We start from the raw sequence: 27,638 nt of genomic DNA on the forward strand, positions 1-27,638 counted from the left end.
CTGTTTTAGAATCAGGTTTTTGACAAACAGATCAGCCGCAGGACCCTCCACTCTCTCCGGGACTCCCAGGATACGTATGTTGTTCCTTCTGGCCCTACATTCGTAGTCATCGAGTAGCGCCTCCATTCTGATCTGTTGCTCCTGGAGGTGGCTCATTTGTGTCTTAAGCAGGGCAGTGTCTTTACCGAGCCCAGCCGTGACCTCCTCCACTTCCTTCACCATGGAATCCATTTTCCTGAGGTCAGCTCTGATGAGGGAGACCTCAATATTCACCATGTCTATGCGAGTCTCTAGGGAGGTCCGTACACCTGCAATGGCCACCATAATGTCCTGAAGTGTCAGTTCCTGCTGCAGTGGCTGTCTGCACCCTCTTGAGAGGCGGCGTCTTTAGTGTCCTTTGAGTTAGACCAGGCAAATTTAGCAAGTTTATTTTGCGCAGGTGTCTTGGATCCCTTTCCACTTGCCATCTTGATGGTTTAGCGTGGTGTATATGGTCAAAACACCCAAGGGCAGCCCCAGTACTCGCCGCCACCTGCCCAGGGAGGAAGAACTCCCTGCTGGCCTGTCGGGTTTCCCAGTTCACCGACCCTGCGGCTCCTGGATGAGGAGTGGTCGGGGGGGGGGGGGGGGGAGCCAGGCGCAGAGTCAGATAGGCAGAGCCTCTTTGCTTCTAGGGGCTGTTTGGGCATGTGTAGGATGGCAGCCCCTTACTCACAGCTGTCCAGGGCCCCACAGAGTTCAGACCACACACTGGGCAGAAATAGGCCCAGACAGCGCCCCGGTAGTCTAAGCACTGCACTCCGTAGCTGGCAGTGCAATTTGGGGTGTAGAAGGGCTCCTGCAACTTCTAAGCACCCCACTCTGCAGAGTTCCATAACCAAATGGCAGCAGGTGCCACACGGCTTCGCCATCAGTCTGCACTTCGTGGTACCAGCCGCGGATGAGCTATGTCGGTGGCTAGGCTCTCTTGGACCCACAGGAGCACAGAGAGAGCGCCTGAGGCCCTCCCAGGTCACCGCTATCATCAGTAAGTACTTCACTTAGGACCCCAGTCCGATCTCACTGGGGCATGGAAGGAGCAAGTTCCACTTCAGAGACCTCCGCTCTGCTCGCTGCCCAGGTCCTGTGTCTCCAACACACAGGGAGTCGATGTGCACTACCGCCGTTAGCCGGTGTTGATACTTCAGGGGGTCACTGGAGAGCAGATGCACATACTCACCGCTTGTGACCCTCAGGGCCTGTGAAGCCGGGGCCTGGCTAGCAGCTCTCTCATCCGGCGGCTGAGTCCCGCCCTCTATGTGCTCACTCCTCGGGAAGCTGCAGCTTCATTTGGGCACGCTCCTGAAGTAATCCAATAGTAATCCCAAGGGCCACACTTACCAGTGGCCCGCAATCTCAAGTCAATAATAAGTAGTTGGCAACGTAGAAGGTTCAAGCGTTTATTGGCCACAGCAGAACTCTACATAGAGGAGCCTCATCGAACCTCACCCATCAGGTGCGCCGAGGAAGACTGCTGGCTCCTTGACAGGGCAACACTTCTATACATTACAGATTCAGCATACAAAGCATTGCAAGTGGAAAAGTACCAGTTAGTCCTGGAGCTCCTAAATGAGCTCATACCATCTGCCCGTATAAGGTTACTATCTTGTTCAAAGAAGGTCGGCCGGGTGACTCCCTTTCGTCTCGGGGCACAGAGGAATTTAGCTTAGTACTCCCTACTGCAGATGTGACCTTGGGGCTCGGCCGTAAATACAATTCACCCTGTCTTTAGGCTGGTACGAGCTAAATCATACAGATAGTGTTCACAGAGAGTCACGTGACCCAGGCGTAGTCAGTCATGATCCAATATGGCTGTACTGTGGCTTTTCGGCCCCTCTATCATGCAATATACTATAAGGAATAAGCCATCTTATACCGCAGTTTTACGTACATAGAGGGAGACACAACCCTAGATACGTTATGCTAACTTTATATACTGGCCTGAATCCCACAGAACGGCCCTTTTTAGCATAATGTAGCTATTCATGGAACTATTCTTGGAAAATCCTCGTCTATTTGCATTATGTTGTGTATCTCTTTCTGAACTAGTTGAGCATTTACCTTACCAGGGTTTGCTTTAGGGGTAGGTAAGGCAAGGCAAACCTGGGTGGCACAATAGGAGCAACAAGCAGGCCCACATTGTATGCAGATACAACAATTGTAAAGGAAACCTCCTATCCCTAGAAGAACCATTAAGATTTTCCAACCCCAGGTGGTAAGGAGATCCCAGAACCAGTCTGAAATAGACCAGGTTCCGGTCTCCGTATGAATCTCGGATGCCAATCGATGTAACTTCTGTATGGCCAGATGGACTGAGGGGGCGGAGTCAGGTATATATACACAGCAGGAGCTGCCAATCACTCGTAATATTTGTCAGTATCCCAGCAGTGGTATTTACTACTCCCTCTACTACTCTGGACAGTCTTCTAATTTCTTTACTGGTTAGAATGGGTCCCCAGATAGGCAGAACCCCCTTTATTATGTCGACAAAATGTTGGGCAGGGGCGTCAGTCTGGTCGGTGGCATCTCCATTAGTTTTTACTGAGTCTAAACTTCGTCGATTCAGCGAGTGGGATCTGTGATAATCAGGAGGCGCTATATAAACAGGAGGATATAAGAAGGATAAGTAGCATTTACCTGACCATCCTCTGGGAAGCCAAGTGTAAGCATTTTCTCCACACACAAAATATACATTCGGGGGAGTGAGTATAGGTGGACTACTAGAGGTTTGTAATCTATAGGTATAGTTACATTTACTATAACCAACAAATAGATGGCCAATACCATGTACGCAAAAGGAGGATGAACTATTTAACACAGGGACTGGGATGATTCTTTCATTTGACACATTTCGCTCCTGGAAATATCTAAAATACTCGGTAAAGTTGAAGGACACAAAATCCGACACTTCGTCCCTTAACCAGGTGTCATTCTCATGTTCTGTATACACATTCATACAAGCTGCAGGATCCAGGGTACCGTCTGTACCTTTGGCATTTGGAGTGAATCCCTGGTGTCTTTCTATGTAAGCCAAAATCAACTCATAATCTTTTTCTGAAAATGGTGTTCCTTGGGGACGGGGGTGGTAGCTACCAAGGTATGCACAGGATAGCGGAGCTCTAGATAAATGAACATTCCTAGGCATAACATAAATGAGACAATTATTATGACAATAAATACAATCGTGGCACGCAAGGTCCAAGTGGAAAACATTGGCAAATGTGGATTCAAAGGGCGGTGTACTATGGGACGCTCCTCTTCAGGGACAAAACGAGCAAAAGGGTACATTCTCACTAAAAGTCCAAACCTAAGCTCGGGGAAACAGAAAATCTATAAGCAGTCCAACCTGCCGGAAGGTGCTTCTTTCCTGTGTCCGTTATAGAGCCTCACAGGCAGACTCCTATTGTTCCATGTAATCACAACAAAAATGAACACAAAAACTTCTCGCGCTGGAGTTGTACTTGGCGCAACTCTTGTAGAAAGGAAAACTCCACCTGGGCCCTCACCAATCAACCAATGTCTCTATCTTCTTTCTGAACAGAACAATATCAAACAGTTCCAGGCTCTCAACGGGTTCAGTCCAGTGTTTTTACCTATTCCCAGAGGCTACTCAGATCTCTTACTTTCATTCTCTAGCCTGAGCCTGGGATCTTTGCTTTCGTCCGGGGCCGCAGGTTATAACGAACATGACCCGGTGTTTCAGGATTAATGAAAAGAACAGGCACAGTGGGGTCAGCTAAGGGATTGAGTGTGTGACTTTCCCTGTCACCGATCACAACCCCAGATGCCTGGTTACCTTCTTCAAACGTCGCTGAACTTACGACACCCTCCGCTCGCCCATCCGTTTCTCTTTGGGCTTCCGGGGAAGGTGACTCTCCGGCCGAATTGTCGCTTTCGTGTCTCAAAACCTCTCTTTGGTCCCGTTGGTCATCCGGCAAGGGAAGCGGGACCTTCTTCAGATGAGACACATGGATCCAATGCCGCCTTCCTTCAACCTTCACAGCCGTCCTTGTGGCCAGAAGCACCTGGAAAGGCTTGGTCCAGCGTGGGTCTAGACTCGATTTCCGTTGGTAGTTCCGAACCAGGACCCACTGTCCAGGCTCCACGCCGTGTCCGGGACCCTCCGGCAGAGGCTGCAGCACTGCTGCTATCTGTTGGTGAATAGAACGAAGGTCTTTAGTTAGTGCATAAAGGTAGTCTGCCAACATAGGATACTTGATGTCTCTAAAAGATTTCGGTCGCGGCACACCCCATACATTAGCGGGCCTACCAAATATCACTTCATATGGTGATATTCCACTGCGGGAGTGGGGAGTGGTCCTTACAGATAGTAAAGCCAAAGGTAAGAGATCAGGCCACTTTAGACCAGTGGTGTCTTGCAGCTTAGCCAATTTTAATTTCAAGATCCCATTATATTTTTCCACCAATCCTACTGATTGGGGGTGGCGAGCCGCATGAAACTTCTGCTGTATTGCCAAACCCTTGCAGACATGCTCAACAAGGTCAGCATTGAAGTGTTTCCCATTGTCACTCCAAATCACCCGGGGTATCCCATAGCGAGGAAAGAACTCTTTGATTAGGGCCTTCGCGGTGGCTAGGGCAGTGTTCTCCTTGGTAGGGTACGCCTCCACCCACTTGCAAAATGTACACACCACCACCAAAACATATTTAAGATTGTTAACCCGTTCAAACTGAATGAAGTCCATTTGTAGTACTTCAAAAGGTAGAGTGGGTGGCGCAAAGCTACCAGTCAAAACAGGGATGCTACCCCCTGGATTATGCTGTAGGCAAATCATGCAATGTTGAACTAGTTGCTTCGCAGTCCTGTGTATGTTGGTATTATACCACACAGGATCTAGTATTGCGCAAATACCTTGAATCCCCACATGTGCAGGACCGTGTGTCATGGACACGACCGCATTCACAAATGCATTCGGCAGCAGCCACCTACATCTTTCTGATAGATCAACCCAGCATCCATTGTCATCCAGCTTCCCTATCTGCTCTCGCCAGGTTTTTAGTTCTTCAGGGGTTGCTTCTGATTGCAATTTTCTTACGGTATCTATAGTGTTACTGAATGCCTCTGCTTCTATCATCCCTTTATGTGAGCTTGTCACAAACATAGAAGTGGTATTGGATTGGGCAGTCTCTTTAGCGATTCTGTCCGCAAAGGAGTTACCTCTGCCTACATCATCAACTACTGCTTTATGAGCACTGCATTTAACGACTGCTATGGCTTGGGGCAGGGTCAGGGCAGCTAACAACCTCAAAACCAACTGACCATTCTGTATCTTTTGACCATGGGATGTAAGGAAACCCCTCTCCGCCCACAATCTTCCAAAGCTATGTGCTACACCGAAAGCATACTGACTATCGGTGTAGACATTTATCCTCAACCCTTCACCCAACTCACAAGCCCTCAGTAGTGCGACTAACTCAGCAGCCTGGGCTGATCGATAAGGTACCTTGGCCGTTTCAACTATTGTTTGCAACGTGGTGATCGCATAAGCAGCGGCCGTAGTGCCATTGGGTAACCGAAAGCATGAGCCATCGACATACAATTCCCCTTCAGGGTCAGATAAGGGAATATCTGTCAAATCTATCCGCCCCTTCGTTTCTTCTTCTGTTCGAAATATGCAATCATGTGTATCTTGACCATGATCCTCCGGAGGGAGGGGTAATAACGTAGCAGGGTTCAAGGTAACACATCTTTTGATAGTGATGTGTGGTGCAAACAGGGTCAATTCGTACCCCGTAAGACGCGCACTAGTTAAGTGCTGAGTCTGTGTCCTGTTCAATAATACGTCCACAGCGTGGGGCATCATCACTGTCAGGTCCGTATTCAGGACGAGCCCTTCCGATTGTCGGATCGCCACAGCAACCGCAGCCGTGGCTCTCAGACAACTGGGAAGTGCCCTGGCGACGTTATCCAATACCGCCGAAAAGTATGCACAAGGTCTTTGCTTACCACCAAATCCTTGTGTTAACACTGAAAGCGAGCAACCGTCCACCTCATGCACATAGAGCACAAAAGGCTTCCGGCAATCAGGGGTGCCAAGCACAGGGGCAGAGCAAAGAGCAGATTTCAGAGAAACAAAAGCATTCTGACATTCAGCTGTCCAAGGTAAGAGTTCATGCACATCTTTAGTCGTTAGATGCAGGAAAGGTTTAGTCAGTAAGGAAGAGTTAGGGATCCATTGGCGACAGTAAGAAGTTATACCAAGCAAGGCGCGGACATCACGTTGCGTGCAAGGAACAGGCATGTTAGTTATGGTTAGAATTCGGTCAGGGGTTAGCCGTCGTCCCTCCTTCGACAGGAGATGACCGAGATAGGTCACCTCCGGTCGACAATATTGAAATTTTGACAACGAAACCTTATTGCCATGGTCCGCCAAGTGCTGTAATAACGCAGTCGTCGCCATTCGGCAACCATGCTCAGTATCAGAGGCCACGAGAAGGTCGTCCACATACTGCACTAAAACGTTACCGGGCGGCAAGGTCAATGTATCCAACAACATTTTAAGCGCTTGGTTGTAAATACTAGGACTTTCTGTATAGCCCTGGGGAGCGCGACAAAATCTGAAGCTGCGACCTCCTAAGGAGAAGCCGAAAAGATAACGGCTATCTTGATGTATAGGAATACTGAAAAAAGCGTTTTTCAAATCAATGACAGAGAAAAATCTAGCCGTTGGGGGAATCAGTGTCAAGATGGTAGTGATATCAGGTACTACGGGGTATTGGGGTACAGCAATTTTATTGATTTCGTGCAGATCGATCACAAAACGATAAGTATCAGCATAATCAGGACTCTGATCTATTGGGGCTCGTTTAAGGATAGGGAGAATAGGGCTGTTGCACGTATTAGAAGCCGTCTCTTCCACCACCCCTGTGCGGATCAAGTCATGAACAATGGACAATAATGCCCGCTCCCCTGCGGGGGCAATCTTATACTGCGGGACCCTAGGTAATCGAGCATTTGGTTTCAGGGTGATCGAAATGGGTGGCATGCTCAACAATCCGACATCAGTATCTCCAGTAGCCCAGAGACTCTGAGGAATCTTTGCAAGTTCAGGGGGGAGAGGGTCAGTTTTGGAGAAACATTGTGTGGAGGGAGGGGAAGGCTTCCTAATAGTCAGATAAATACCATCCGGAGAGCAATAGATGCGGGCATACAGCCTTTTCAGTAAATCCATTCCCAAAAGATTCTCACCACATTGTGAAGTCGGAAGGAAAGGTGAGTCAATTGAAATCGGCCCCAAGTGAAAGGAGAGAGGTTGGGAGATGGGGCTTACCACTGGAGTTCCGGAGAAACCTACAGATACGTTAGTCTGGCCAGACAGAGCAGCCCCAGGGACAAGGGCGTGGGAAACAGAACTATTCATAGCCCCCGTGTCAACTGCATCCATTAGACGAGCATGTACATAAGGTCCATTTTGATCGATCGGAATTGACACGCGTCCCTCACTCTGTCCTCGGCTCCCCTATGCCTCAGAGTAGCCTGCCGAGTCGTTACTTACGCATCCCTCATTATAATACTGTTTGCCTTGACCATGGTCGAAACAATTCCGACTATCCTCACCTTGCCCAACTCCTTCCTGTCTCGTATATCCACCTCGACGACCACTGGCACGGCCTCTGCCCTGGCTCCTTGGAGCGCCGCTCTGTGCCTGCAACAACGGGCACTGAGCTCGCCAGTGTCCTTCCTGCTTACAGAATGCACACTGATTTATTCCTAAATCTGTTTGTCCTATACCCTGTCCGGGCCCCGCCCCTCGCGGGGCAAAGTTCTGCGCTCTCCGACCCCTACCGCGTCCCCTCTCAACTTGCTGCAACAAGACCCTAGTTTTCAAGTCCTTCGATCTCTTCTCCGTCTTTTCCTTACTCTCGTTCTCCCGATGCTAATAGTATTGAGCCATGCTTAGAATAGTCGAGGGGGTTAATGTAGTCCAGGTACTCTCCGCGGCCTGAAGTCGGGCTGATATCTCGGGCAATAGGTTAGTTACAAACCTATTAACGAACAGGCGTATGCCACCCTCCTTAGACAGATCTTGCCTGCTAAAATCGATATCGAACCTTGTGAAGAAGTCGGACACATTCTCGTCCTTCTTTTGCTTGCACGCAGTCAATTTGTCCCAATCCACCTTCCTAGGAGGGATCAGGGAATGCATATAGGTTATTATTTTCTCTGGCAAGGTCAATATCTCAGCTCTAGGTTTATCTCCTGGCTTACGATCCCTATCCCAGTCTCTCAATTGTTCCCAAGTTCCCCCAAACTCGGCCACGTGATCCTGGTCATGCACCTGCCGCCATATGTCCACCGGTACCAATAGAGCAAAAAATAGCTCGATGTCAGCCAGTGTCATCATCGCCGAGGAGGCGGCTTCTGTAAGTTCTTTATAGTATGTGGTAGGGTTCTTTCTGGGGTCAGGCAAGTGTGTTTTCAAGGAGAGCACCTCACTACGTTTCCAGGGGGTATATACCCATTGTTCCTGGAAACGGGCGTTTACTCGTGGTCGGGTAACTACCCCTTGTGCGTCTATTATCTCTGTTACTTCGGGGTGATAAATAGGATGTACCTCACGCATTGGGAACTGCTGTACCCCCGCAGGGCTAGCCGCTTGCAGGCGCAATCTATAACTAACCAGAGTGTTCACATTCCTGTACACCGCTTCCGGACTTAGCTGAGATCTATGGGCCTGAGTGTGGATATCATATAGTATGGTCGGGGCCTTTTCCCCTTTATAGGCTTGTTCCCATAGTGAAATAAGGCGCTGGGCCATCTGGGCCAGCGCGTGTTGCTGCATTACTGGTTCATAATCTCGCATGGTGCTCCATATATCAATCAAGGTATAAATAGGTTGCCGCATCCACTGGGATGCTTCGACTGCAATGACCTCCTTCTCCTCAGCCCCCAAGGCTGATCGAGTGAACAACCTCCTGCCATCTAATGTACCGGTCGGATGTACTGGAGTTGAAACAGCTGTGAAAGGAGTTGCACTCGCGGAGGAGGAGGTCAGGGCGGAAGGGGAATACATGGCCCCCGGTGACAGCTGCGGAGCTTCAGCTGCCGAGGTCGACCGCAAATGGGGCAACGAGGCCATGGTTTCCGAGACAGAGGAGGACAGCTGAGAATGATCAATGACAGGCCCTAGGGAGGGAGGCTGAGGCGCTGATGCGACTGGAGTTGCTGTGGAGGCAACTGGAGCCGGCGTGGGGTCAACGGTCTTCGCTCCAGCCGCTGCAGTAGCGGCTGTTACCTCCGGGTACAACCGTTGCAGGGCATACGGGGGCGGTGGTCGTATGTCCAGCAGGTCTTCTATTTCATCCTCTGCATTGGGTCGGGCCACATAGCTTTTATCAACTTTCAATCTAAACTCCCGATTCATGCAATCGATTCCTTTCTCTACCCTTGATCCGTTGTAAGCGACAGCTTTCTGAGTCACAGTCTGTCCCGCCTTGGCTCTCACCAGCTTCTCCCCCCTCATCCGCCTTTGCTTGGCCTCCTTCTGCCATGCGTTTAAGGCATCAAACATAGATTGCCTACTACGCCTGGAGAATAGCTGCTCCTGCAGAAAGGCGACCTTCTTTTCGTCAAACGAACCAGTCTTTGGCCACTGCAACTCTTCATTACCTTTTGTATACTTGTGCCACAGGGTGTTGAACAATATGGGGGCAATCCCGTGCTTTACATACATGAAATGGCTAGGGCTGCCCTCTGGCGGGGCAGGCTGGCTCTCGGCCAACCGAGAGTCGCTGGTCCGACAACAACAACCAAAACAATTCAATTTGCTGAAACATGACATATTGGTTAGTAGACAGATACAAATAACATGTAACAGACTTTATGCCACAGATAACATATATGTCGACATTACTCTCTGCAGTTCCAACCTTTCTAAATTTGATGCATCCAAACAAACGAACGGAGCCCGTCGACTCCCGCTCGTGGAGAATTATTCAAAAAGGATCAACAAAACCACAACAGGCCGTCGTTCAACTGAATCAGACAGGGGTAACCACGGACTGGACTACGGACCATCCCATGACCTCCCTGGTTCACCACTGAGACTGTTCTGATGTAGACCTAGCCATACCTCAGATATGTCTCAAGGCTACCCAGTTTCAGCCGCAGGTTCTTCCGAGTGCAATCCGGCCCTGCATCACTCACAAGTAACACCTAGGCATCTGATCAATGTCCCAAGATATCACAAAAAAGATCCGCAGAGTCTCTACAGTCAGCCCCCACCGGGCCACCCTGCAAGACCTCCGTAAATCTCCTAGGGTACTCACGACCCCTCAAATCAAATACAGTTAACTGTTCCAGATGCACCGCTCTACAGCGCGTGCTTCAAACAAATGTCCTGCTCAACAGCGCAGGTTTCAAACAAACAAATTACTCACCGGGTCCAGCCCGTAGGACCCCGGTGAAGAGTCACTAGCAGCAGAGGGCACCCCGATCGGAAGCGCGGAGCGGACTTAGATTCCCTTCCGGCCCACCCGGCCAAGACGCCCCCGATCCTCTCACCCGTTTACGGGGAGGGAGAAGACCCTATCACGGGGTCCCTTCGTGGTCGCCAACTGAAGTAATCCAATAGTAATCCCAAGGGCCACACTTACCAGTGGCCCGCAATCTCAAGTCAATAATAAGTAGTTAGCAACGTAGAAGGTTCAAGCGTTTATTGGCCACAGCAGAACTCTACATAGAGGAGCCTCATCGAACCTCACCCATCAGGTGCGCCGAGGAAGACTGCTGGCTCCTTGACAGGGCAACACTTATATACATTACAGATTCAGCATACAAAGCATTGCAAGTGGAAAAGTACCAGTTAGTCCTGGAGCTCCTAAATGAGCTCATACCATCTGCCCGTATAAGGTTACTATCTTGTTCAAAGAAGGTCGGCCGGGTGACTCCCTTTCGTCTCGGGGCACAGAGGAATTTAGCTTAGTACTCCCTACTGCAGATGTGACCTTGGGCCTCGGCCGTAAATACAATTTACCCTGTCTTTAGGCTGGTACGAGCTAAATCATACAGATAGTGTTCACAGAGAGTCACGTGACCCAGGCGTAGTCAGTCATGATCCAATATGGCTGTACTGTGGCTTTTCGGCCCTTTCTATCATGCAATATACTATAAGGAATAAGCCATCTTATACCGCAGTTTTACGTACATAGAGGGAGACACAACCCTAGATACGTTATGCTAACTTTATATACTGGCCTGAATCCCACACTCCCCGGCCTGTCGCCTCCTCACCAGGTATGCCGCTGATTGTCTCCGCCTCCTGCAGCACTTCGGTGACGAGAGCCCCGCTGGTTGGTTACTGCATCAGGAGGCCCCGGCACGAGGGAGCACCACCATGCTGCGCCATTGAGCTATAGCCGCGGCAGCCGTTTACCGCAGGTATGTCGGCTGCAGATCGCAATTTCCGCCTCACGTCGTTCCCCCGGTCTTTGGGGCCAGGATCTCACTTTTTCTCGCAGTGAAAGACAGGATGTTGGCCGGATTTAGACAGGATAGGCGGATTGGGCTTTGGAGCCACGTTAGAAGGCAGCCACTACCGTCGGCTGCTAGCCACCCGTAGCTTCCTTTTTGAATAAGGCGGTGGACATGATTCTTCTAATGTACGGTGGAAGCGAATTCCAGATTCTTGGAGCAGCTCCAGAGAAAGCTATATCATATGTTCTATTCTTGTGGAAGAATGCAGGTTTTAGTAAAAGATCTCCAGTGCTCTCAGAGACTCTGCTGCCTCCAGATAACTTAATTTTCTGGGCCAGGTAAATAGGTGTATTGTATTGTAGTTCCTTGTGAGTGATACATGCCATCGTTAGGTGGATTCTAGCTTTGTAAGGAAGACAATTGATCACTTTCAAATTTGGAGTGATATGGTCAGATTTCTTAGACTCTGTTATGTGTCTAGCTGCTGTGTTGAGGCTTTTAGGGGAGCTGTTGAGATCTTGGGAAGACCTGAAAGACTTCTGCATCCGACCTCAGTCCTCGAGATTACCAAGCCTGGACTACTGTTTTGAGGTCAGCTGTATCGATGAACAGTTTCAGTTTTCTAAGATAGCTCAAATGAAAGCAGGCATTTTTGTGTCATTGTGTTGATTTGTGACTGCGTGTTTAGAGCCTTGTCCAGCGTGACTCATAGGGATTTGGTAGAGTCCACTAGGATTAGAGTACAGTTTAGCGCAGTGATCGTCTTAGTTCATTCATTTGCCACCATGGAGCTTTTAGGGGGGAAATCAGAAGGAATTCGGTTTTCTGCGAGTTAAGCTTGAGATGATTGCTAGATAGCCATTGAATGGTCATCTTTAATGGCTGATTCATCGTGTTGCTCTCTTCAAATGATGTAATCTTCATATCCAGCTGTGTGTCATCTGCATACATGTGGTGTGAGATGTTTGCCTGCTCTAATATTTCTGTTAGTGGTTCGACATACAGATTGAATAGTGACGGCGAAATAGTTGAACCTTGTGGTACTCCAATTTGAATCAGGATGTTAGAGACAGTTTTTGATTCACCAGGAATCTTTGGGATCTGTTCTCTAAGAAATATTTAAACCAATTTAGGACTATTCCCGCTAATCCCATCCTTTTCTCAAGATGGTCTAATAATTTGACATGGTTTACTTTGTCCAATGGGGATGATAGATCGAGAAGAACTAGAAGACAAGTTTCATTACGGTTTAGAGCGAGTAGAGCATCATCCACTATGTGCAAGATTGAAGTTTCCGTACTGTGATATGGTCTGAACCCTGATTGGCAGTCGTCTAGTAGCTTGTATTCGGCAATGTGTTGGCTCAGTTGTTGTTGTGCTTATTTTTTTCAACAACTTTGGCTAGCATGGGAATTTCTGATGTCGGTCGAAAGTTATTTGGGTTCTCTGTAGGTTTTTTTAAAGAAACGGATGACCCGGTCGGTTTTTAGGCAGTCTGGTAGGGAACATTGGGCAAGTGAAGGATTAATAATCTTAGTCCAGCTGAGGATGAGCATATGATTGATTGTAGACCAACATTTTGAAAGAAAAGGATCATTGTAGTTGTTTGCTTTCATGGACGGCAAGGTTTTGGCAATGTCCGGATGGTTATAAGGTTTAAGGTTTGACCAACAGGCCTTATCTTTTGTTGTTGAAGGTGCGAGTTGCAATGGAAGTTTGATAAGAGTACTATTTAGGCTAGAGGGATTTTCTGCGGCATTCTTGAGTTCCCTCTCCAGGGAGCAGGCTTTAGCTGTAAAGAATGAAGAGATTTCTTCACAGGTTATTTCCGATTTAGATGTTAATAGAGAAGATTTGGACATTTTGTCAAATTGATCTTTTAACAGTCCAAATAGTTTGCCTGGTCTGTTACTTGTGTTATCAAGTTTCCTTCTAAAGAAAGGCTTTTTTTTATATTAGCACGCTTTGTTTGTTGGCAATCCCGGTCTTTCTTAGCAGGTTTAAATGGGGAGATGATGGGTGTTGTCTCCATTTCCTTTCTGTTAGCCTAAGTTGTTGTCTTTCTTCATTCAGGGATCCGTTGAACCATGGATTTGAATCTTTAACCTGAATTCTTTTGAGTTTTAAAGGGGCTACGGTATCAATTATTTTTGTCATTGTGAGGTTGTAGTGATCCGTGAGTTCATTGACGTCATACAGGTTATCAGGCGGTTGAAGATTTCTTGCAGAGTGCAGCCAGTTTCTCCATGTTCAGGCCTTTAGTATCACAAACCCATTGCTTCTGTTTGATTGATTGCATAACAGGTTTCCTAACTGTGAATGGAATTTTGAAAGTAATTATGTGGTGATCTGACCAGTAGCAAGGAACAATAGAGATAGTATCAACAGCGTTTTCTTTGGGAATTATCCAATGTAGAGTAGATCCTTTAGTGTGGGTTGGAAGTGCACAGGCTTGCACCAACGATTGGTCTGCTAGGAAATCTTTAATAATATTGACCTGATTATTCTTAAGGTTGTTTCAGTGAAGATTGAAGTCCCCTAGAAAAATATAATTATAGTGAGGGTTGGAATTGGCTGTAATAATTTCCATTAGCTGGTCAGTGAATGAGACATTATTACCTGGAGGATGGTAGAACGCGAGTAGTTTGTAGAGCTTGTTATCTGAAGATCTTAAAGAGAGACCGAGGTACTGACATGTTTCCAGGGGGTTCTCGTGAACTTTAGTAATAACGATGTTGGATCTATGGATACAGGCCACGCCTCCCCCATTTTGTTTAGCCTGTTTAGTTTCACTTTAAAGTAATTTGGTGGAACCAATATATCTAGGCACTGGGAAGAAGATTTTGTGAGCCACAATTCCGTTTGGATAGCCACGTTGATTTCCTGGCTCAAGATTAGGTCAGCGATGTTTGCAGTATGTTTCTTTGCTGAGCGACTAGTAACTTGTTTTTCGGAGATTAGAGTTACTTTTTCAGGTTGTTGAGGCTAAGCTTTCTGTGATTTGACTGTGTAGTTCTGTTTGGGTTGATTTGACTGCTTGAATTGTTTGTTCATCTAGCTTAAGGGGGAGACTGGATGTCGATTCATAGGATAGCAGTAGGGTTTGTATTTCAAAGTCCGACAGATATCTTAGGTGTTTGCATGGTTGGTAATACCGATTAGTCAGGGGGAGTGGAGTAGTGTTTCGTTTGCTTTGTGGTGCGAGTACTGATTTATGAACATGATTGATTTTGGTGAGATAACTTTCTGAGAGGTGTACAATATTCTTCAAATCTCTGATAGCGATTTGTAAGTCCCCAGCTATTCTGTCTGTTTGGGAACAACGTATTTCTGGCTCGGTTGTGGACGTAGGGGAGAGATGTGAATTTAGTAGTTTGCATGCTAGTCTGGGGGTAGGTTTGCTGGATGGTTTTCAGTCTGTGTAATTGTGGAAACACTTTGTTTCTTCTGTAGAGGTTATCCTATTTGTGGGTTAAGCCTGGAATTATTAGTAATATTGTGATTTAATCTCCGGCCCTTGGAAGCTGAGACAGAGAGGTGGGAGAATTGTAAGGTTTTAGGTGTGTTAGTCCGAGATATGTGTGGTTCAGCCAGATGGCTAGAGATTAGCTGGTTAGCATTTAGGGGAGTAATGCTGCTTGATTTGTGTGTTCCGGATACAGTCTTCGGGATCTGGGGTATGGCCTTGCCTTGTGACTAGCACTGGGGATTGGAGTAGCCAGACTGTTGGTGTGAGGTAGCAATACTGTTTCCAATTGCTGAAGGCTTAAGTCTCTGTCTACTGAATTTGTGTGCCTTTGATTTTCAAACTTTGAGAATTTATGAAAAATACCCATGTCTACAGAATCTTACTGTATAAGTAGGTAATCTTCCCTTTCAGTTATCTACTCCATGAACCGAACTGGTAAGTCAAGCCCTCTTTTTGGTTAAACGTTTTAGTTGCAATTCAAACAAGCAATACATCTACATGGTCAACTTGAACCATCCAAACCATGCATACTCCTATACCACCAAATGACAATCCTAGAAATATGGTAGTGCATACAGTACTCTTAACTAGAGCGCTCTATAAAAGGAGAAATAGATGGGGACTTCAGAATCAGAAATAAGCTAAACTATAACAAAACTTTTTACACTTTATAGTGAGTATCCAGAGTCATTTTTAGATGTAGTGTATTGTATTGTATTGGATACATATTTATATAGCGCAGAGAAGAACTGTGACCCTACGGGTATCCAGGCGCTCTGACCAAACAAGATGTTTTAAAGCTGAGGGGGGCAGAATCCGGAACATCATGCTGCTGGAAAGAGCCAGGTCTTAAGGCTCCTTCTGAATTCCATCAGCGACTGCATCTGTCTGAGTTCAGGTGGGAGCTCGTTCCAGCTCCATGCTCCAACCACACTAAAGGCCCTCCCCCCCAGCCTTGCTCGTTTGAACCTGGGCTGTGCCAACAAGTTGGCCTTGGATGACCGCAGCTGCCTTACGGGTAGTACCTTGAGAATCTTTCCTGGAGTGGGACCGGACAACCTGTTCCGTGAATTGCCTTATGAACCAGGCAGAGGGACTTGAAAAGGACCCTCTCTCTGAGAGGCAGCCAGTGTAATTCTCTTAGCGCCTGAGTGGAGGAGGAGTCGAACTTGCGACCAAGTGCCAACTTGGCAGCGGCTGACTGAACTCTCTGTAGCCCCTGCAGAGTGTATTGGGGGGCTCCAAGGTACAGCGAGTTACAATAATCCAATCTGCTAAGTATGGTGCTCCTGACGACCGTATTACGAGAGTCGGGAGGCAGCAACGGGAGGATTCGGCGTAGAAGTCGCAGCAGACCAAAACAGGTGCTAGATGTTTTATTCGCCTGAGAGTCCAACTGGAGATTATTATCGAATAGACCCCCAAGATTCCGTACTGTGCCCGCTGGTATCAGTGGGGCCGCGTCCGGAGCGAGTCTAAAATTAACTGGTAGATGGCGAATCTGTTTTGTTGGCGCATAGTACAGCAACTCGGTTTTGTCTGCATTGAACTGCAGGCAGTTTTTCTATAGCCAGTCCGTAGTCAGCCTCATGCAGCTTTGGAACTGCTCCAGAGGGACTGCCTGTTTACCTTCCAGAGAGAAGGCCAGTTGTGTGTCGTCAGCATAATTAATCAGCTCCACCCCGAACGCCTTGATGATAGAAAATAGCGGCTGCAGATATATATTGAACAGGATGGGGCTGATGCTGGAACCCTGTGGAACTCCAAAGTCCACGGGGGTATTTTCTGAAGCGAAGGGACCCATAGTCACCATTTGGTGTCTCCCCGCTAGATAGGAGCGAAGCCACTGTAACGCCTGTCCTCCCACCCCAAACTCCATCAGCCGTCCCAGCAGAATTTTATGACTCACGGTATCGAACGCGGCTGACAAATCCAGGAGCACCAGGACGGCGGTGCCCCCTGTGTCAGCCCGCACACGCATCGAGTCCAGCATGGTGACTAGTGCTGACTCGGTTCCGTGGCATGGGCGGAAGCCAAACTGGTCCTTGTCCAGCAGAGAATTAACCTCTAGATAGTTCGAGAGGGACCTACTCACCACCTTCTCTAAAATTTTGATAGGGAACGGGAGGAGAGAGATAGGCCGGAAACTGGCGGGAACAGTTGGGTCCAGAGTTGGTTTTTTAATGAGGGGGGAAACAACAGCCTGTTTCCAGCTATCCGGGACCAGGCCCTCTTCCAGTGGCTGATTGCAGATCTGGCACAATAATAACAAAGGATGTTCCTATAGTTCCTCAAAGATAGAGTAATATCAACACGAAGGCTGTGGTGGATTAATGCACCATATAGACCTTAAAGAAAATCCATATGTCGGATTTAAATGCCCTCACACACCCTTGCAGGTGTCATGCTTCATCATTTGGGATGCTCCTCGCCGGGCCGGCGGTGCAATGCCTAGCGGGCTCCCTAAAAAAGGGGCACTTTAGCGGAGATCTTTTATCCGACTGCCGTATAGGTGAAGTGCGGGTGTGGGGCCTGATTAATGTAGATATAGAGCAGTGAGATTAAAATAAGGTTAGGAGTGCCTGGTGAAAGTGAGTTTTATTCTGACGGCTTCCTATCTTAATATAAAAACGTGTGTACATGGCACTTATACGAGTGTAATGTCTCTTGTTAAGGTGACATGTAATTTACAAAAGTCGGTCAACATGTTTCTCGCTTGGAGCAATTATGCTCGCGATTCTTCAGGACCTTAATGGAAAAAAGACTATCTACATTCAAAAACCTACTTAGGTTAGGGTTATATGTCAATCTACGTCTTTGCGTCCAGATTCAATACCTGTTAGTGTCAGGAGCTACCTGAAATGGAGAAAAGGTATGGTCAAACAAGTATACAGGTGCTTATGATAAAAACAATTGGTAAAGCCTTCAATGTGACACACACTCTATAACTTGAATTAAAAAGTGGGGCGGTGTCGCAACATTCGTCACAGTTGGGAAAGAGCCGCAGTGGTGTATCCCTTGGTGAGCTAAAGTGACTACTCACCGATGTGGAACATCTATAGAACACAGCACACATCAGAGCCACAGTAACTCACCCTAATCAGTCACTATCCTGGCATCAACAGTACTCGGTGGGCTTATACACAAGTAGGACTTCCTCAAATTAATAGGACTGTATTCAACGAGATATGTATCAGTCAAGAGATCTGATATGGTTGTCTTAACACACAAAAAATACACATCTGAGAAGCAATCTATAAACTCTGAATTCTAGTATAATAAATACTTGTAATAAAAAATGCACACAATGTCAGTGCCCCATGTTGTGTCCTAATTCTTGACCCTTTCTTTGAGCCTGTTATTTTTTTGCACAGCAAAAGAGTGTATAGTGAAGTCAGGGTTAGGGGGAGAAAAGTAGTAACAGTGTACACCTTATCGTAGCATGAGCATACACTGCAAGCACCACATGGATAGTGTCCTGTAACCCTTGGAAGATGCCACAATGTTTTTTGTGAATTTTTCGTCATTTTAGGTTTTGGTCTTGTCCTGATAAGCATGTCCTTGATGTTTCTCGAGCGTCTGTAAGCAAATCTGGGTGGAGCTATATTCATCGAGCCTGTATTGAGTATACTCCAATGTTTCTTCAGCACCTTGGTCACCTGATTCGATATTGGTGTAAAGGTGGTGACGCACGTAAGTAACTCAGATTTATTTTTGGTTTTGTGTTCCAGTAGGGCCTCTCGGTGGTTGTTCCGTGCCCGTTTTTTAGACAATGCAATACTCCTATGAGGGTAGGCTCTCTCGGTCAAATTTTGTTCTAGGATAGTTGCCTCACTTTTATAGTCATCTAGTGTGCTGCAGTTTCTCCTGATTCTCCGGAACTGACCAAAGGGCAGATTATCCTTGAGAGCTTTAGGGTGGTGGCTATTGTAATGAAGAAGACTGTTGCGGTCAGTAGGTTTTCTGAACATGGTAGTACTGAGATTCCCCTGTGTGATCTGAATCGTCAGATCTAAAAACGCTATACGTGAAGAGGAAGCTGTGATGGTGAAATTGAGATAAGGATTAAGATTGGTAATCCATTCAAAAAATTCACCATAGCTGTCCTGATCTCCTGTCCAGAAGATCAGGGTGTCGTCAATGAACCGTTTCCACAAAAGGATGTGGTTGCCATAAGGGTTGGTTTCATTGAGAATGTGGGTTGTTTCAAATGCTGCCATATAGAGACAGGCCACACTAGGAGCAAAGGTACTCCCCATGGAAGTACCTTGTGTCTGATGGTAAAGCTGGCCCTTGAATTCGCCACCCTGGCACTGACTGAGAATTTTTTCAAATTCAAGGGCCAGCTTTACCATCAGACACAAGGTACTTCCATGGGGAGTACCTTTGCTCCTAGTGTGGCCTGTCTCTATATGGCAGCATTTGAAACAACCCACATTCTCAATGAAACCAACCCTTATGGCAACCACATCCTTTTGTGGAAACGGTTCATTGACGACATCCTGATCTTCTGGACAGGAGATCAGGACAGCTATGGTGAATTTTTTGAATGGATTAACAATCTTAATCCTTATCTCAATTTCACCATCACAGCTTCCTCTTCACGTATAGCGTTTTTAGATCTGACGATTCAGATCACACAGGGGAATCTCAGTACTACCATGTTCAGAAAACCTACTGACCGCAACAGTCTTCTTCATTACAATAGCCACCACCCTAAAGCTCTCAAGGATAATCTGCCCTTTGGTCAGTTCCTGAGAATCAGGAGAAACTGCAGCACACTAGATGACTATAAAAGTAAGGCAACTATCCTAGAACAAAATTTGACCGAGAGAGCCTACCCTCATAGGAGTATTGCATTGTCTAAAAAACGGGCACGGAACAACCACCGAGAGGCCCTACTGGAACACAAAACCAAAAATAAATCTGAGTTACTTACGTGCGTCACCACCTTTACACCAATATCGAATCAGGTGACCAAGGTGCTGAAGAAACATTGGAGTATACTCAATACAGGCTCGATGAATATAGCTCCACCCAGATTCGCTTACAGACGCTCGAGAAACATCAAGGACATGCTTATCAGGACAAGACCAAAACCTAAAACGACGAAAAATTCACAACAAACATTGTGGCATCTTCCAAGGGTTACAGGACACTATCCATGTGGTGCTTGCAGTGTATGCTCATGCTACGATAAGGTGGACAATGTTACTACTTTTCTCCCCCTAACCCTGACTTCACTATACACTCTTTTGCTGTGCAAAGAAATAACAGGCTCAAAGAAAGGGTCAAGAATTAGGACACAACATGGGGCACTGACATTGTGTGCATTTTTTATTACAAGTATTTATTATACTAGAATTCAGAGTTTATAGATTGCTTCTCAGATGTGTATTTTTTGTGTGTTAAGACAACCATATCAGATCTCTTGACTGATACATATCTCGTTGAATACAGTCCTATTAATTTGAGGAAGTCCCACTCGTGTATAAGCCCACCGAGTACTGTTGATGCCAGGATAGTGACTGATTAGGGTGAGTTACTGTGGCTCTGATGTGTGCTGTGTTCTATAGATGTTCCACATCGGTGAGTAGTCACTTTAGCTCACCGAGGGATACACCACTGCGGCTCTTTCCCAACTGTGATGAATGTTGCGACACCGCCCCACTTTTTAATTCAAGTTATAGAGTGTGTGTCACATTGAAGGCTTTACCAATTGTTTTTATCATAAGCACCTGTATACTTGTTTGACCATACCTTTTCTCCATTTCAGGTAGCTCCTGACACTAACAGGTATTGGATCTGGACGCAGAGACGTAGATTGACATATAACCCTAACCTAAGTAGGTTTTTGAATGTAGATAGTCTTTTTTCCATTAAGGTCCTGAAGAATCACGAGCATAATTGCTCCAAGCGAGAAACATGTTGACCGACTTTTGTAAATTACATGTCACCTTAACAAGAGACATTACACTCATATAAGTGCCATGTACACACGTTTTTAAATTAAGATAGGAGGCCGTCAGAATAAAACTCACTTTCACCAGGCACTCCTAACCTTATTTTAATCTCACTGCTCTATATCTACAATAATCAGGCCCCACACTTCACCTATTCGGCAGTCGGATAAAAGATCTCCGCTAAAGTGCCCCTTTTTTAGGGAGCCCGCTAGGCATTGCACCGCCGGCCCGGCGAGGAGCAGCCCAAATGATGAAGCATGACACCTGCAAGGGTGTGTGAGGGCATTTAAATCCGACATATGGATTTTCTTTAAGGTCTATATGGTGCATTAATCCACCACAGCCTTCGTGTTGATATTACTCTATCTTTGAGGAACTATAGGAACATCCTTTGTTATTATTGTACTAGGGGCCCTTGTTCCTACTGGACCTCCCATTCCTTTGTGAGTGGAAAACGGCCTTGTCAGTCCCTCCTTTTGTCTCTGCAGATCTGGCACAGACAGGGGAAGGTCGGATGGCAATATAACTTCCAAGCCCTCTGGGGCAGAGGGTCAAGAGGAGAGCCAGACGAGATGCTATCTGCCGTTTTAACGAACGACACTTCCGAGAAAGGCGGGAAGATGGTCAGAGAACATGACCTGCTTAGTCTCTCATAGGCTATCCCCTTACCAGGGTCCTCGTCCACTCTATCAGTACCCCTGAAGAGTTCGGTTATATTCGTCACCTTATCTTTGAAATAGGTGGCAATCTCGTCACATAGCCTCTTTGATGGTACAACTTTATTTTCAAGGCAGCTTGGGGCCGATAAGGATTTCACAATTCTGAACAATTCCCTGGCCCCATTTGGGGCGTGCACTATGGAGTCGGCATAAAAACTAGCTTTGCGATCCATGATGAGCTGCTTGTACCTGCTCTGTGCAGACCTCAGCACCATCTTATCCCTGGCGAGGAATCCCTTCCTCCATTTTCTTTCGGCCTGCCTGCAGAGCTGTCTTAGCAGTCGCAGATCATCATCGTACCAAGGCGCGGATGGCCTGCTCCTTACTCTTATCTTTTTCTTCGGAATTAGATGGTCCAGCTCGTTAGTGATGAACTTGTGATAGGCATTGTAGTTTGCCTCCGCAGACCTAGAGGCCTGAAAAAGGCTGACTGTGGGAGGGGTTAGTAGCAAGCCCGTTTTGGCCAGTTTGATCCAGTTTCTGCCCTCTCTAAACACTGCCGTGGCTTTAGCTTGGATTGGAGTAGCTGTTAACAGTAGCTTGAACTGAATACAGTAATGGTCTGTCCAGGTGAGCGGCAGAACATTTGTAAGTTCAACCTCCGCCTTACTGGCAAACAGAAGATCCAATATATGACCTCCTTGGTGAGTGGGAGAGGTGACTAATTGGTGAAGTCCAAGGCCGTGGCAGGTAGACGTCAGGTCCCGCAGCTGGCTCTTTACGCTAACGTCCTCCCACCAATTAAAATCACACAGGACAGTCATTTTGGAATGTGTAAGTGCCAGATTGATAATCGTGTTCAGGAGAGGTTGCATTGGGGTGTGCAGCCCTGGAGGGCGATAACAGAGCAGGCCTGTGAATAGATTCCCTCTATCGCCGTGTAGCGAGAAGGCCATTGCTTCAATTCCCTCCAGCTCATCCGTTTGAAGCAAGATGGGACGAAATTCCTCCCTGTAAATTAGCCCCACCCCTCCTCCCTTGCCCCCCTGTCTGGGTTTGTGCAAAAACTTAAAACCCTCGGGGCAGGCAGAGCCGACCTCCACTGCTGCGTCTGCCCTAGCTCAGGTTTCTGTCAGGAAGAGCGTATCCAACGACAGATCTTCTATCAATAGTGCAATTTATATGTGGTGCTTGACTAAGGATCTGCAGTTCAGCAGCGCGCAGTTAAGGGTACTCGGCTCCTTCGAGCTTCTATTGCCTGCCCTCGTGCCCGGGTTAGAGAGTTGCATAACAGACTTAGTCTGAATGGGAGCTGTATGATCCATCCTGCCCCCTATCTCTAAGAGCTGTGATCTGGAGTACTGGCGACATACCTTAACGCCAGTGGCTGAGTCCTGAGTCGTCCTATGCTCGTCCGAGGCGTGGACGGGCGCAGACGGTGATCATTCCACAATACTTTGAGAGATTTCAAATATGTTTCAGATGCACAAATAGCTAAGTCTTCTACTCCACACCACCAAGCATACTTATGTATTTTTTGAATGCATGTTTCTGTATACAATCTCTTAATTTCTCATCTTAAAGAGGAACTATGGGGTATATTATCAAGCACGGCGTTAAAATTATCGCCACTTTAGCGGCAGAAAACTGCCGCTAAAGTGGCGATGAAGGGCTTGATAATATGCCCTTGAGAATTCCAATAGAAGCGCATGTTGACACCAGAACATGGGCTTCTATTGGAATTCTCCAGGGCATATTATCAAGCCCATTATCGCCGCTTTAGCTGCAGTTTTCTGCCGCTAAAGAGGCGATAATTTTAACGCCGTTTCTTTATAATATGCCCCTATGTTCGTACACAGGTTTTTGCCCTGTTTCTTTGGGTCCCAGGAAGATAGGCGGTACACTGTTCGATTTAATTAGTAAATTCTCTGCAGTCCGAATCATTTCTATGGGTAAAGAAGGTCTCCAAAAGTCCCTTTAAGCCCTCAGTGTCCCACGGAACAGGCCATCACATCAATCTTCGGTTTTGAGCTCTGAGCATTTTCCAACCTTTTGAGTCTGTCCTAAAGGTATACTTTTGGTGTTGTTACACATTTAACAGGATGTGTTAATCACTGCACTCTGCTAGGTAACAAAAATATACAAATTATCTCTTTTAGCTGCCACTTTCTGTAAACCGATCTCAATTGCTGTAACTCTTGGAAACATGGGCTTTCATTTTGACTGCACTGACTTCAGGATGGATTTGAGCCAATCAATCTTATTGCAAAGGTGGTCGGCGGATACCATCGCTACTTTTCGAGCTCCCCTCTCTTACTTTTAACAGTATCTTTTTGGTCATCACTACCACCTCCTATTGCACTGTCCTGGGACCATGGCCTGGAATAGAAATAATCCTACAAAAGGCCTTCTTTGCTGGTTTTCATCATGACAAACTCCATAGAGGCTGTTTTTTGCTCTTTGAGTGGTTTCCCCAAATCCACCAAGTGGTCAGGTTGTCACTCTCTCTATGCATGGACATGTGAGAGGCTCCACTAAATACCACTGTTTTATACTTTATTTTTCAGGGTTGCAGGTAGTTCAAGGATTGGGTAGATGGTTCACATCCCTTGTAGTAAAGGGCTGTGGTTGAGTACACTGGAAGTTGTCTCTTCACCCTGCCCCTGTATACTTTGGTATTTTACCTCCTGCTTTTCCATGGACAGTCAGTAAGCCACATTGTTTCTCTTTCACTCTCCACTGGGCCTAGTCATCTACTCATGGCTACGTTTGAACCATGGAATCCTCCGCAGGCTATCACCACCCTTTCTTAACTACACATTGATCCACACTTGGAGACATCTCACCACCAACCCTGAGTTGGTGTGTGGAGTCCAAAAGGCTGCTCGTCTGCCCACCTGATGTAAGACCAATTTGAATACCCAGGGAATGGTTGGGAACGCAGCAACTCTTTTCCTTCTCTCATTGCTGCTCGCCCCTGTGGTCCTTACTGTTTCTGAATAAATTACTAGTGCAATTACCTATGCACTTAAATGTTTGCGTCACTGTCTTGATTCTGCACAAAGCTTTCACTCAATGCAGGACTGAGTTGATGGTGTTTATAAGCCACTAACAGTGCATGGTCCTCATTAGTTCATTAGAAAAAATAGAATCTACAACGTTATTCCGCCGCCTTTATCCCCGCTTGGAATCACAACGCGGTCGTTACAACAACCGCGTTGTGATTCCGCATACCATTACTCCTCGGAAGAACGGCTTGCGGAGGGGGGGCGCCGGATGTTGGAATAGTATAATTTACTATTCCAACTCCAGTCTGTGCGGACACTAGGGAAGGTGTTGGATTTAAAATCCAACACCTCCCCCGCCCCTCGGCAAGTCGTTCTTCCAACTTGCGGAGTAATGGTATGCGGAATCACAACGCGGTCGTTGTAACGACCATGTTGTGATTCCGAGCGGGGAAAAAGTTTCGCGGTAAACGTTGTTTACCGAACAAATAATATCAGATTACATAGACTTTATATGATTATCATGAAACATTATGACAAAAGCAACATGCTCGACTTCTTTATTGTAAAAAGCTAATTTTAAAGTCAACAGCCCTTTTTGGGTGGAATGTTATTACACTGGTTTAAAGCCTCCTGATAGGGATTTGGTAAAGTAAGGAAAGTATTAGGTAAGGATTCTATTACTCCCTGTAAGAAACCCTGGGATTGAGCATGTGTACAGTGATAAATCTTGTTACGCCCTCCTGGGAGGGACGGTATACTATTTTGACAACTGTGATTTTTTACATATTTGCAATTTGACTGTATGTCTTATGACTGCCTTTTAGTAAAGCTTGAAAAGACAAGGCAATTGTTGGCTAAAATGGCAAGCCAATTCCAAATGACATAGGCCTATTGGTTCATTGGGAAACGTTATGTCATGTCAGTGCTGATATAGGTCTGATCTGTTCATTATAAAACGTTGTAACAAAGGTAGTAGAGATGACTTGTTTTGTGAAAAGAGTGTCTGTTAAAGCCAATAGGCCTGATGGTAGATTTACATCTTGGAAATCTTTGATAGGCCATCTTAGGAGGGGTTATATACTCTTTTGACAACTACAGACTTGTACATATTTGTACTGTTATTGCTGTATCCTGATGGTTGACTAGTTAAAAAAGCTTATGCTCAATACAGCCTGAAGTGGTTATATACCAACGTTAAAGGCCATAGGCCTGATTGGTACGTTGGGAAAAGTTACATCAGATACCGTAGGTTTGACCTGTTTATAATTAAAACGTAAATCAAGGCAGTAGTGAAAACGTATATTAAGGGTAGGCGACCTTCAATGATGAATTATTATTACATTGCGTCTGTCAGGTCATTGAATGCATGAGGATGTGGATGAGTGACAAGTCCATGCAAGATGGGTTAATGAGTGCCTAAACTCACCAGTGACTGCAGAGACACTTTCAGCTATAGACCAGACCTATTTGCATTGCCAGTGCTTGTTTTTGAGGAACCTACATCCCTTCTGCTGTTTACTTTATTTTTGCATCTGCTTCCACACCTTTCCTGACAATGACCTACCTCTCCTCTTCTACCTGTCTTCCCAGCCAGTTTCTAAATTGACGCCAGGTTTCCTGAGCACAGCTATATTGAACCTCCTCCTTGCACCCTCTGACAGTGAACTACCTTTCGTTTAGAGGCTCTTTCCCACAAACCCTTTCGCACCACTTCACTATGGCTGAGCAAGTCTCTGGCTCAGTCTTTGCTACAACGCATGGCAGTTCATTGTGTCGCCTATGACCTTCTGCCTAAATGATTGACATTGGGGAGATCCCAAGGTCGAGAACCCATTGAACAGCCCTCTGCTGCTAATGTATGTGAACCCTCTTTAGTAGCTGCTGCTGAACTTATGCCCATGGAATAGTTGGAGTGATTTTATAAACAATGTTTCATAACTTTCTTTGAACAGTTTTTTTTTTTTACTTTTTTTTTTTCAGGTGGAAAAAAATGAAGGATTACCCTTTTGCAGCAGAGTTTTAAAGTTCAAAATTACTGCCTCGCCAGGATGCTGAGTTTTCCACTGCAAGAACATGTAATGCCTTTCAGTAAAACTGAAATGCCAAACAAAAGGTTGACTGAGGAAACCAAACATTCTTTACTGGGCGCTCTGTTAATTTGGCTGTAAATGAATAGTACTGACCCGTAACTCTATGAAGGAGAATTGATATTTGAGTCAAATAGATGAAGGTATCATGTGAATGAGTCAAAGCTTCAACAAGTACCCTTCAAGAAGTGAACGATCATTGGGTCGGAGGGGCAAAGAAGCTCAGGGCGAGCGCTCCTCACAATTAAAGCCCATATGATTGAAAATGATCAATTGATAGTGTCCTTTTTACCATAAGGGGCCTAGACGGAGAAAGTTATACTCCTAAATGTAAACTGCATTTAACTCTACCTTTATGCTTATGCACGCAGAATTCAACAGATATCAAGTGCCAAGATTGCAAAATGGCACTGCAGCAATGGTTCCCATGGTGTGCGGTATCCTTTGCATTACACTACCTTGTGCTTGTGGCCCTGCTGGTCTGCAGGACTCTTAGGGAACTGTGGTCTTTGACTGCAGTGGGATCTTTGCAAGTTGTTTGTGCCTCATTTATGTACTGTGATGAGGAATTGTTAATTCAAACATAACTCTGCATTATTGAGTCCTCCAAAGGGAACGAGCAATAAAAATGAATCGGTACACATATCCTGAGTTACTCTCTTCATCCCACAGCTGAATCAGCATCAAGCAAAGTGTGTGTATATATATATATATCTATATATTCAGTGAAAAAACCATAGGTTTCACACACGTTATAGTTAGCTGGACATTTCACTCGTAAAAAACCAATGAAATTTCCCCGTTATAGTTAGTTAAGCTAACTATAACTCGCGCGCCCGCAATGCACTGCTGATGACGTCACATATTACATCACTCATGACATGGTCAGTGACATCACTCATGACATCACTGATGACATCTCAAATGACATCACTGATGACATCATCCAGTGAATGTGTGTTTTTCTGAAAATTAA

The 27,638-nt window shown here is 46.2% G+C and overlaps 1 protein-coding gene across 3 annotated transcripts in view; it reads left to right on the forward strand.

Moving 5' to 3' along the window:
• The window catches only part of LOC146854167 (aldo-keto reductase family 1 member B1-like), a 222,542-nt gene extending 195,235 nt beyond the window's left edge, over positions 1-27,307 (forward strand). For all 3 annotated transcript variants that reach the window (XM_085651943.1, XM_085651944.1, XM_085651942.1), the window contains exon 10: positions 26,556-27,307. In XM_085651943.1, coding sequence (XP_085508069.1) covers positions 26,556-26,598 — 43 coding nt within the window. In that variant the 3' untranslated portion in view covers positions 26,599-27,307. The remainder of the gene's footprint in view (positions 1-26,555) is intronic.
• Positions 27,308-27,638: the final 331 nt, after the last annotated feature.

Source organism: Triturus cristatus, chromosome 4_1 (assembly GCF_964204655.1).
Source record: "Triturus cristatus chromosome 4_1, aTriCri1.1, whole genome shotgun sequence".
NCBI classification, from domain to species: Eukaryota; Metazoa; Chordata; class Amphibia; order Caudata; family Salamandridae; genus Triturus; species Triturus cristatus.